Source organism: Acanthaster planci, linkage group LG17, assembly GCF_054643075.1.
Source record: "Acanthaster planci isolate LZ-2023a linkage group LG17, COTS_SCS, whole genome shotgun sequence".
NCBI lineage: Eukaryota > Metazoa > Echinodermata > Asteroidea > Valvatida > Acanthasteridae > Acanthaster > Acanthaster planci.
Genome location: NC_141793.1, coordinates 12,149,837 through 12,162,190, shown reverse-complemented (window position 1 = coordinate 12,162,190; position 12,354 = coordinate 12,149,837). Strand labels below are relative to the sequence as shown.

The following is a 12,354-nucleotide window of genomic DNA, read 5'->3' as shown; positions in this document are numbered from 1 at the left end:
CTGTGCTGGCTGATATAATTTGGTTAAATTTTTTTCTGATATATTTTACGCGGGACAGCGCTTGGCAAGGTATAAAGGTGTCAACAGCAGCCCCGGTCCATCTGTTCAATTTGGTCTTTTAATTGAACGATTCCTGTCTCTCTGGAGGATCTCTACAGATTTTTAAAGAGACATTTCAGACGTATCTGCCTTGATTACAGTGGCACCGATGAGTTATGGTCGTGACGCGTTCATGATTGGTTGTTGTCGAGAATCATACATCTGCACTTTTTTTGGTAACAATAAGCTGTGTTCGACACAAACACCTAAGTGCAGTGAACAGCAGACTGGAGTAAACGAAGACGATATTTATGTCAACGATCGTTTCCTGATAGGCTCTAGCTCTGCGCTGGTAAGCGAAGTACGCTTAATACGACCGTCTTCTAATTAAGTGCCGAAGAACACGCGCGTCAGTGGATGCGACTGCTAGCAGCTGTAACCACATCCTATAGACGCGTGCGTTGTTCACTAGCCGTAGCCGAGCAATTTGGACGCAGCTCGAGCCTGCGAGACAGTGAATCAACTATGTTCACCGTCGACATCACTGCGCACGTGCGCGTTCTTTTCATACCTGGATATTACTGTTACAGGAATCCAATTTACTCAGACATTCGAGGCAAAGCACAGGCCCACGTCACCATAAGATTTGATTGGTTGGTCATGCATCGATGCAATGCTTTTAGATTCATCTAACTGGTTGGCGGACGTTAAAAAAATGCGTTAGGGGTCAATATAAGCTAGGTTCAAGAGTTATGTGTATCATTAGGGCAGACGAGCTTTGCTTGAGCAGTATTGGGCACAAGGAAATATTTACTCTAACCATGTAATGGATAAGTTATTCTGTCAAAACCTGGATTTAGCGACTTTCATGAGTCAATTATAATTATTCAAAGTGAATGCCGCTTCAGTCAAGAACATAATAATTATTAGAGACACCCATATAGATTTGTTGCTATGGTCTCCTATACACTTATACACTAGTCCAAACATTTAATACCCTTGGTTTGTCTATGAACAAACATTTAAGGACGGAAATGGAAATGCGTAATAATTTCGAAATAGCCATGATATCATCCAGGGTTGCTATTTATAGGCTTATGAAACTTGATTCCCAGGATGACTGAACTTCTTGTGGCCGATACCCCGTCAGTCATCCAACCACCATAAGTTCTCCAATACCTCCCCCCCCCTCTCCTGGTTGCTCCTAAGGAGTCACGTATTTATTTCCCAAATTGGTTTGTCCCTATTCCCTTGGGGCGGGCAGATGCTTGCGTGAACACATTTTGTCGGATCTGGCACGCCGTACCGGAAGTAACCTTTCGATTGACCCGCGTCGGCACACCATGATAACGCATACGTTGCTATCGGCATTCGAGGACTGGGGACCGCAATCGAACGGACTTTTTTTCCATGATTTACAGACAGAAATGTCGGTCGATCTGTACACTTATTTTCACCGAAGGAAAAGAAATGAGTCCCACAGTCCCAGGGAGAGTGACATCGAGATGCAGAGAGTTTGTACCGACTTCATACATCGAGACGAAAAACAATTCATTAGCCGGTTTCTACAAATTAATCACTCCTAATGGGTAAACACGTTATTAGTCGGAGTGCCGCTTAAACTTTCAATCAGAGGAATGCGCCAGGCGCCCCGCTGGTCGAAAGCGATCCGAAACGCGAGCCGGGGATGGGATTAGCCTCGCGAAAGGAAGACGCGGGGTATGGTCCGAGGTGGATGACACGCAGACAGGACGTCTCTGTTGAGGTCAACTTGGCTTGGGAGCTTCCTTTTTAAAGGAAAACCCGAGAGGAGACTTGGACTCCAAGCGGTATTGGGTTCGTTCGAGGGGGGCACCGGCCACTTCCTCGGTGGATCGGGCCAATGGCACGAAGCGGAACTACCGCCGAATGCATCGCCAGGACGGGGAGAGGGGCCCAGAGGTTAATTTGGGGATACCTGAACCAAGAGATATGGGAAAATGCTGAGGGCGTTCAGACATCATACAAAGCGAGGCCAATCACTTATGGCGAGGTTTAATACTTTTTAAATCTTAACTGCAAGTTCAGTGACACCTGCTGGTGAAAACAGGAGTTGAAATTATGGGGCGTCACTTCAGAAGATGTACACCTCTTTAAGGAAACATTTCAGCACTGTGAGACTTTGAGCATGACTTGTGTAGAAGTATTCAGGTGTAGAAATGTAATGAACCTGCTTCCGTGCGTAGGATCTTCTCAAAGGCAGCTCATGTCTTGCACATGGGAAATACACCTGGCAAATTACAGGCGAGTTGTATGTCGTTTGGCTTCATTTCAGTATCCCTCCGTCATTAACCCAATAATTTCAATGGCATTTTTTAGCGTGCATGGCTTCCTCTGGTGTCATCTCGACTTTTGATGGAAAACCCAACTGGAACGTTGGGCCCATGGATGATACTTATAGAGCGCGAACATTCGTTCTTTCTTTAGGGTAGGATTGAGGAATTATTGTATCACGTTTCTGGCGAGATCTTGGCCCATTCCTGTTTCAGGCAATCACCTTAAAGACTTGAAGTGCACGAGTAGCACGTCGACCGAAAATGCATTGCTTATAGGCAGTCTGGTATCCTGACACGCCACGACAGAATGAACGGCATCACACCGTAGCGTTTGCTACGCGGCTGTAGTTCGGTCTAGTAATCTGGATAAAACTTTGACCCGACTTTCAAGCATAACAGTAAAAAAAAAAAAAAAACTAAAAATGGGAAACAAGAAACCGGAAACTTCTCCGTAACGCTTCACCCAGGGCAGTATGCTCGCTGACATAATTTTTAACTGCATCTAGGCCACTCCAAGAATGGCCCAAAGATGGCCAATGCGATAACCCAGAAAAACTGATTCGATTCCCTGATTTTGATCACCATCGGCACTGGGGTTTGGTATTTAATGATAAATGGGGCTTTACATACCACGAACAAGCGGGCATGTCAAAACCAGACTGGCAAAACATGTTTGTCCATAGGGAAAGATTAATAGAGTGAGCATCTACGAACCATCTTTATGAGCATTTCAGCCAACACGTGCACCTGTTTCGTGGTATGGCCGACGAAACGAGAGGACGAATAGCACATGATTTTATTTTTTCCTACTAACCTAAAAACAACGATGGAATGAGACAAGTTAAGGGTACAAGGTACATAATACATAATTTAATTTGAACTTTCAGTTGAAAATACACAAAAATAACTTCCAAAATAATGAATGCAGTTATTTTCTGGATCTAATGTTGTAATGCTATTGAAGATGTGAGTACCAATCCTACGTCTGTTCATAAAATGGAATAAGGTCCCTATGGAGGAAGGAAGAACACCCCACTAGAATTTCAGCCAAGTTCTAATGGACGCCAGGCAGATGACGGATGTGATGGGTGCCTTAAGCCGCGCGGACAGGTGCGATGCGTCTCCCGTATTCTGCCGGCCAACTCCCGTGCCCCTCATCCTCGGAAAACATTACTGCGGTGCAAGAAATCACATTACGTTAAATATAGAGCGGGGTTAACAAGCCGGGGGCTTGGCTCGCGTGCCTGAAGAGTCACGCTGTCGCTGGTCTTAAATACAGGGCGCGGGACCCGGTCAACCAGTTCAGACTTTGCCATGAGCTTTGTGAGATTTTGCCAGAACAACACAGTTTCTTATCAGTTCTGTCTCTCGTCAGTTTCGAAGGTCCAAAGCGAACAATCAAAGACCGACGCATGTTTTTCGCTGCGCTGTATGCTAAAATATCCCTCAATAAATTTGCCGGGTTTGGCTACAGAAGAAAACGAAAAGGCAGCGTTTACTTTTCGGAATATTCCTGGAGTGATTGCGGTATTTGTGTATCTCGCACAATAAAAACCACGTCTCAGCATTGGAACATGTCTCCCTGTGGCAGAGATCGCATTCTTCGCGGCCTTTTCGTTTCTTGAATTTGTGCCAGTTTCGTCGAGTGGAAACATTCTGCATCCCCGTGTGTACAACTAATACACAATTCATTCGCAGTTGATAAAAAGTATTGAAGAAATATTTCCATATCTCCAGAAATACAAAATATCTCAAAGCGCGATCTTTTTCACCTGCGGACACAATATCTGTGTCGTGTGTGATATTAAACGCCGCCCGCGGCCGCTCCCAAGAAAATACCTCGCTCAATCAATTCCTGAAAAGAGAAATCATGATTAAAAAAAACCCTGGAATATCTTTTTTAAATGAAATCACGCTCTTCGGAATTCCAAATCGCTGAGTGCCGGATAAATCAATTGCCCATACCATAAAACTTACACAGTTTCAAAGGTCTCTTGAGGGGTAGGTCTAAGTCAAAGATTCGAAACTGAAAATGCCTGAAGAAGGCAATACGGGGTTGAATCAGTCGCTGGGACGCTATATTGCAAACGGCCACCAGCCGATTGGTAAGTCACGGTTTACACGACGGACATCGTGGGTAGAAATTCACTGGCACACGCGAAGACTCCAGACTCTTTTCAGTACTTCAGTGTCCCCCTCCCCTGACAAAAATCGTTAAATCATTGTAAGTTATTCAAGGCGCAATGCCAGCCTGGCACCGCTAGCTTCCGTAACCGCGTAGGTTTACAGCCCGGCCTTCTGGCCAACTTCCGGTGTGCCGACAGAGGGCGTGCACTTGCATTTTTTTCATTCGGGGGAAAAATTTGACCCAGCTTGGGGAAAGGGGGCAACGCCACGGAGTACATTTCACGCCTGCAGCTGTACAGACATTGAAGCCAAAACACCGACCCCGTAACCTAATAAATTCCTCTACATGTATATGGTCAAATTTCCAAAGATGATTTGTCGGGACTGAACTGCATGGGCGAAATACTAAACACAAGTCTGGATTTCAACAACACGAACACCAAAAAAGGCATTCAAATCTGCGCACGTGCAGGAAAATAGAACCAGGTCCAACCATGTCCCTCAGAAATGACCTCGACGTAGTTGATACGCTGCCTTACCCGCCTGTAAAATCAGTTTCATCACAGATGGGGATGATACCGCACGAAAACCCTCGAAATTACACAAAGGTCCGTCTTAACCAGAAAATCACCGTTCATTCTGCATACAACCATTCATCACTCGTCGTGCCAAGATCCGTAAAGTAATTCTTATTTTGAGGGCTCCACAGGAAAGCCCTCTGGATAATAACTCAGACCGACTCACATAAATCTCAGCCTTAACTTTAAGAACTGGCACAGAGAAAAAATTTGACCCACGACTTAAGTATTCATAGTCTACGTGTAGGTTAGAAGAACATTTGGCGCGCTATCCATTGCCACGATCAAGGTATTGACGCAATCGTATACCTGATTAGGGCATCAAGTAATTGTGTTAAAGGATAACCGATCTCCTGATTAGAGACGGAACGGTCAGTCAGGTGTCTGGTCCAAGGCTCCAATCCCTGTGCTTGTCCCTTAATAGTCTCGACCCACAAGCAGAGACTCTCTCAATCCTGTTTGCTAATGCGATCTTTACACACGTCAGGAACACCCAGACACTGGATCTAGGCCTGATTGAATAGCCTACAACAACGTCGAACAAGCTGAGCGCAAGCTCCCCCGTCTGAATTGCTCATCCGTACGTGAGACTCGAATTTGTATCGGTGAATCTTGCACCACTTGCGCAAATAGCTCGGAGGCGCGCGAGGCTGGGCTCTGTTGATTTTGGCGGGAATTTGAAGTCGCATTGGTAAATATAACCCGGCTGTAACATGAGGGAAATACGTGCGGATTTTTTTCTTTAAAGACTCTGCTAAGGCCAATGAAGACGTAAACCGCTATAGTTTATACAGCTCTTGGCTACTTTTGGCTTTTATTTGTACGACATAAATTTGCTACGTGAGCACTTGTACGCGTATGGATACTCCAGTAATGGGCCTCGGTGCGTGTAATTGCGGGTGGTGTGTACTAGATGTCCGTACAATGTGGCAGGTTGTTCGCCGGTGTTCGGTATCAACTACCAGAGCGGAATTTGAACTCGTTTCCACACCTGCGGTCAAGTACCATTTCCTGAATCTATCGCAATTTTCAGTGGGCTGTGGTATACCTATGGATACAAGTTTAATCCCTGTCACCATTCCTCGTGAATGAAGGGAACTCCTGTTTTCGATCTTCCTCAAAATTGTTATTTCATCTGCCCGTATCCTCGTGTCTGTATTTGGCAATGACTTATGTGCCACGCTAATAAAGGTAGAACAAAATTAATCAACAAGACTGTAGTCTTGTTAATGACAGACACTTCAACTGTACGTTTTCCTTTCTTTTACCCGTCTTTTTGTCATAAGTGGAAACTCACAGAGATGCATAAGAGAGCTACAAAACAGCGACCTTGAGCTGTGCAGGTGTTAGTACAGAAGCATGACGTCATGCATATTATCACAGAAATTAGGAGCCGTCACCAAGAATGGGTGACTTTGGTGAAAGCTTTCTGCATTCAAGGTTCATATACCACCTGCATAAATTGATCCAGTTCGTACTCGCAAGGCACTTTAATCAAACTTGAGTCTTTTTTTTTGGGGGGGGTGAAATCGATGTCGCAGGGGCTCAATCTGGAGGAATTTCTCTCTCTGAAAATGGGAGTACCTCCCTCATTAGGCCGATGAACAGGAAAACCATTCCATTCGGCGAGTCTGGTTTCAATTCGCGCCATTCAGAGCCGTGGCATGGAGGACATCAAATTCCGGTGTCGCGGCTGGAAAGCCAACGCCTGAATTGATCAGGACAAAGTGCAAGCCGGGAAAGAAATCCATCCTCGGAGATTCCGAAAAAGAGGCCGGCAAAAGTTGAGACGGGCCGAAACTCCTTTTCAATTTGTGAGCGAGAGCGTAATGTGATCTGGTGCTGAGGCCCCGGCAAAATCGCGCGCGCACGGGCGTTCCCTTGACTCTGGAGTCCAGCTGCAACGGGCCGAAAGGACAATAGGAGGCTTCTTGGTCTGGAAACTTGAACTCGGGACGAAAAATTGGAAACACGACTGAAACTGGTCACAATGCACCTCTGGGAGAACAACTGAAAGAGGGGAAAATATCACAATAGATTTCTCTTAAAGTAACGCCTGGCTTCTATACATTCTAAACAAGTAGAAACCTTGAGTAGGATACATGATTAATTTCATTTCTGGTGGCAGGAGATTGCTTAATTTTCAACCCCTTTAAAAGTTGATACCATAATTGTTATTAAACATAATTGTTTCGATTAATTTTATCATCTTCAGAAACCCAATTTCTAACACTGATTTAATAGAAAACACTGTGTTTGCAGCGAGACAGTGTATTTCCTTCAAATCTTGTTGCTGGCCACCCGCGAGGACTTGATTTGTTCATACCAAAACAAACAAACGAATTTTACCGTCGAAATTTTATTTCCTTGTCAAAATAGCGCGAAAAGGGTATTCTTTCACCCTTGGATAAACATGAAAGATACGTGTTGTCGAATGTTATGAATATCGTCAATAAGTAAACGCACATATTAAAATTGCTCTGCAAACAAAGAAAAAAATCGTAAGACCTCATTTAGCAAGTAGTAGAGTACAGCTCTGCTTTGATCTTTCCTTAGGATAAACCATGTACATGTTCGCCAAATATCTTGCAGCAATAGTAAGATTTAGGTCGTGAACAATATCCAGTTCTACGAAGTGTAGAATAAAGTAATGGAATTACTTGAATAGTGATGTAATTTACACCGTGACGCGACGGTAACCAGCGAAACTCCCCGTAGACAGGCCGTCCAAATGACGGTACACGGACTTTATGCTCCTCTCCTTATCTAAACTCAAGGGAGAGTCCCGGTGACCGGTGGCTCGAGGCGATGCTACCCCAAACACGCTCGGGTTAAAACTTACTATTAGGTACCATTAACCTACTATTAAACCCCTGCATAAGATTTTCATCGATCCCGGAAAGGGGACGCAGTGCACGATCAATGGTGGCTATATAGAACTGTGTTTTCATACGGCAGCGCACATTTAAGGAATGACCTCAAGTGAATAAGTGGGAATTGCCTCAGATTTGATGTATGTGTCAATTAACAGGTAAAACCGCCCCATACGGTAATGATTATTTCACCTTACAATAATGACAAAATACGACAAGGTTATGATGGTACGAGCTAAGATGTCTAATGGTCATTTTGCATATCACAAAATTTGAGGAGGTAACTCAGCATAATCATTCCAAAGCAAGCAAATCTAACCATTTTGTCAAAACTAGAGGCCCCATGTTTTGCATTCCAGAAGCCATGGTTAAGATAAATTTTAATGTTATTACTCTATTGCAAGTTCATCTATTCATGATCCAGCTCCTCTGTCTTAATTTTTAAAAATGGCTAAGGCCTAATTAAAAATCACTGATTTAAAAAATGTTGTGACCAGCTATGTTTCACCGCGCAATGACTAGCATTTCTAATCCAAACTAAAATCAGGATAAAAGATAAATGTACGTGTAGTAATACTTTTACCATGTTAATCTAAGAGGGGAACACTTTAAATCAAGTTTGATTAAATAATGATCATAGCTCATTTAATTAATGCACTTAATTTAAAAAGCAGATTTAAATCAAAACATATGTCAGAAATTGAACCACAAATTCCTGACGTTGCGAATTTTGTCTTAAAGTTGTGCAAACATATTTCTTATTAATAATGTTGGTAACGACGGGCTTTTGGAAAGGTATTTGCCAAATCTGGGATCATTACGAATTAGTTGAAGAAAAAAGGAAAAACTGATGGCAACATTGATTGCCCTTTTCAAAAAACTGAAATTTCGATTCGAGTCAGTGATCTAAAAACTAACTGAATTAAATCGCAAGTTGAATCAGTGATTTAAATCAGGTGATCTAAAACCAACTCTGCACGCTATAGGCTAATTTGCAAAATATGATGAAGAAGGGACCCCAGAGGTCACGAAATTATTTAGTTTAGTTTAGTTATTTTCATCTCATTATCAGAATATTTACATGAATTTCATATCAAAATAACCGAAATGATATAAGGATTCAAGTTGAAAAGCAATGCTTGCACAAGACCTGGAACCTGTTACTATCAATTTGAATATCTGGGTTAACATGTAGATGTTACATGTTTTTCAAGCAAACACGCAATTTAAATTTAAATTGCCTCATGTGATACGCATGGCCTCTAGTAATGGAAGGGTCTTTTCCAACGGGAATTCTATGAATAACAAACTTTTTCATGTTTAACTTATTGCCAGAAGAGAAAAATAGCATATTAATTTTTTTATAAAGATCGTGCAAAACTCCTTTTCAAAATGTGGCTGAATCATTTTGTCTGACTTACAATACTTATTCAGCTCCATTAAACATTTGTTCTTTTTTCTTTCTTTAATCCAGATTTACACCCATCAAGTGATCCTAGTGAGGAGATTAAAGCGTTGGAGACGGACCAGCCCCGAGGGAAAAATCGTCTGCAAAACAGGTATTCGAGATCGTGACTTATCTTGCCTTTCACTTAAAATTCCAAAGTGGTATTTGTCGCTATGTCTTTTGTTCCATATTCCACTCATTTTTTTTCCACTGCTGAGTTTTTTGCACGGCCGTCCTTAATGGAGTGTAACTAATGGAATCTTAAGCCCGAAATGCACGATCGTCGCTGCCTCAGCGGTGTGTTTCGTGTTTTCGAAAGTCTGACTTTAAATGCCAACCAAAACAGATTGGCTGACCCAGTAATAACACCGGCGTTAATTTTGGAGCAACGTGCTGGCGCACGGGCAAATTTTTGGCGCCAACGGCGGTTTTGCAAAGTGCAGGCTGTGGCGGGAAACCAGTTAATACATCAAATGCTAGAAATAAACGACAACCATCTACTATCTCATTGCCTGGAGGCAAGCCTGGCCATGATAAAAATACATATACATGTATATACAGCATCGTGGCTTAAGCAAAATACCACCGAGTATGACATCAAATTAATACATTACCATTATATGATAGAAATACATGGCAATGTAACCTATATCTTTATGCTCTTTGCATGTAGTGGGTTTCACTTTTAAACGTCTGTCATTTTATTTTCAGACTGATTTCATGTTGTTAATGTTGTAATACATCGGTAGCTCAATCAGGGCATGATTAAGGCACTTGAAGAAATTGATACTTCATTTAACTGAGAATTAAGATGCTTTGTAAACAACCGAAATCGAAAGAATGGATAACCAGTCACGTAAAATTTCCCTCACCTTTTGTATTAACAAGCAGATTTCGAATGTGACCGTGTTTCTGTCAAATATGCAAAAATAGAGCAATGGGCTCTTCCGTGGCACCGTATGACACGCAGAGAACACTACAGCATTTGGGAGTTTATCAGTTATCGGCGTAAGATAGCAAGTCAGCAACTAAGCAGCGACAGTAAACCACGGAGGCCGTCCTTGGTGACTTAACGCAGCTGCCGACCCGCCCACAATCGATTGAACTCTTCGCATCCCTTTTTAAGCAAGCCACGCGTAGGTGATGTCAAAAAACTCCGCAATGACTAACCTGCGACACTGTCTTCTAGCACTTTTGACGCCTCCGTCATTCCTGTCTGTACAAATATCTTGGAGACGTTCTACGCTGGTGTATCTGCGCACAAGCAGGGGGCGTCTACATTAGGCTTCATTCATTTCTGATGTTCTTCGGGAGTAAATGTGTTTGTGTGCAGACGGCTGAGGGACGGCTGTTGGGCGGTCTAGGTGATTTTCAAATGTAAGGGGGGTCAGTGCAGCCTCGGCTTATTCGGAAGGAAAGTCGGAGGCTGGGTTGCACACCGGGCGTGACGAGGTTACTATGCCGGCAGAGTGCAGCCGTCACATTGTGTTGTACTCTCACGTTCCCTAACGTCTTAATGACATCATTTTATCAAGGATATCGCGCCGGAGCATCAGCTGGGGGTTCCTGTCCTCTACAATCAATCAGTGGGACACTCTCCGCTCCCGCCACTACTAACAGATCACTGCGCGCCAAACGAGAAAGATTCGTGCCTTTTCGGACGTTCGCTCCTCGACCACCTTTCAGCAACGACTCAATGAGCGTCACCACCGACCGCAAGCCCAGAGCATTTATTCTGACGAATGACGAGGAAGGAATACGAGAAGCGTGTGTTTTTCAGTCCCGATCGCTTTCTCCGAGGGAGAGAAAAAGGGACTTTACACTTGTTTCGCCATTGAGTGTTCTTCGGTGCATCATCATCATTGGGACGGTATGTGTTGAGCAAGAAATACTGTATGGTTTTTGATGATGCGCTCCTAACAAGCGCTTCAGACTTCTAAATTCGCCAGAAAACTCGCCAGAAAAACCAAAACTGCCGCTTACCGGGCATATTCGAACTTTTTCAACTTCCCATGATGACGTGACGGAAAACAGGGAGCCGACAAGACATGAATTGTTTGAAAACGCACTTCTCAATGTGGATGGCAACAGCCAGTCAGATATAAACCAGTTGTCGTATGCAGAACTAATAACCCGTTAGACATTGGACTATCACCGTAAGAAATCTTGGGAGATTTCAAAACAGTTTGGATATTAGTGGACATAGTTGAACGAGGGGGTAGTCACGGAAGGACCATAAAGTTGGCTGGAAAACTACTGAGTGTCCAAGGGGGAAGTAAACGAAGTATCAGGTTAATTCCGAACAGCTATTTGCTGTACGACTCAAGAAGCCATTCCAACTTCGTACGAGACCCATTTTGAGAGAGGCTACACAAATAACTGCAAGGGGGAACAGTTATGGGCACACGGGAAGATTTAGCAGCAAGCGGCCTCTACAAGAGGCCGGGAAAATGCTCGTCCGTCCCAGGGCCAAGGTAAGTGTTTACCAGTTCCCGTAGCCCCTTTCCAGCGGGGGAATTTATCGATGTTCCACTCTGCCGCCGGGAAGCTATAAAAATTCAGAGGGGTGCATCCAAAATCCTCACTTCTGAAGCTTTAAACTGTGGTGAGTTTGGGGGGGGGGCTTCAGGAAAGAAGAAGATCTGAAAGGTTAAACATTGCGGCTCGATAAGACAGGGATGGTGTTCGCATAATGGCAGTAGTGAACCGTTCGATCGGATCTTTGGAGAGCCTTCAATCTGACGACGAACGGCGACTCCCTATTTTTTCTCTCCTCCTCCTTCTTCTCTTCGTCTTTTCTTTGGATGACACGCCGGCAATTACACGGAGAGGTACACACATCGGCTGCCGGTGAGTGGTTCCTCAGTACGTGTCTTGCGGCCTCAATGCAATGCCGCAGAATCTTAATAAGCTATATATATCGTCACCGAGTGTCCTCCAAACGCTCCGGCGTTCACGCAGACACTTCATTTCCA

At 43.8% G+C, this 12,354-nt stretch overlaps 2 protein-coding genes across 10 annotated transcripts in view; one reads left to right on the top strand and one right to left on the bottom strand.

Annotated features, from left to right (window-relative positions):
- Positions 1-12,354, top strand: part of LOC110973364 (calcitonin gene-related peptide type 1 receptor-like) — an 85,063-nt gene that overhangs the window by 40,701 nt on the left and 32,008 nt on the right. For 6 of the 8 annotated variants that reach the window (XM_022224136.2, XM_022224132.2, XM_022224133.2 and 3 more), the window contains one exon: positions 9,407-9,491. Coding sequence is in view for 2 of the 8 variants with exons in the window: in XM_022224125.2 (XP_022079817.2) it covers positions 11,777-11,853 (77 nt within the window). In the remaining 6 variants the exon portion in view is untranslated. Of the gene's footprint in view, positions 1-9,406; positions 9,492-11,272; positions 11,854-12,354 lie in introns of those variants that run through there. The other 2 variants (XM_022224125.2, XM_022224129.2) reach the window with 2 other exon arrangements.
- LOC110973368 (uncharacterized) overlaps positions 1-12,354 on the bottom strand; it is a 75,993-nt gene that overhangs the window by 55,071 nt on the left and 8,568 nt on the right. The window lies entirely within an intron of this gene.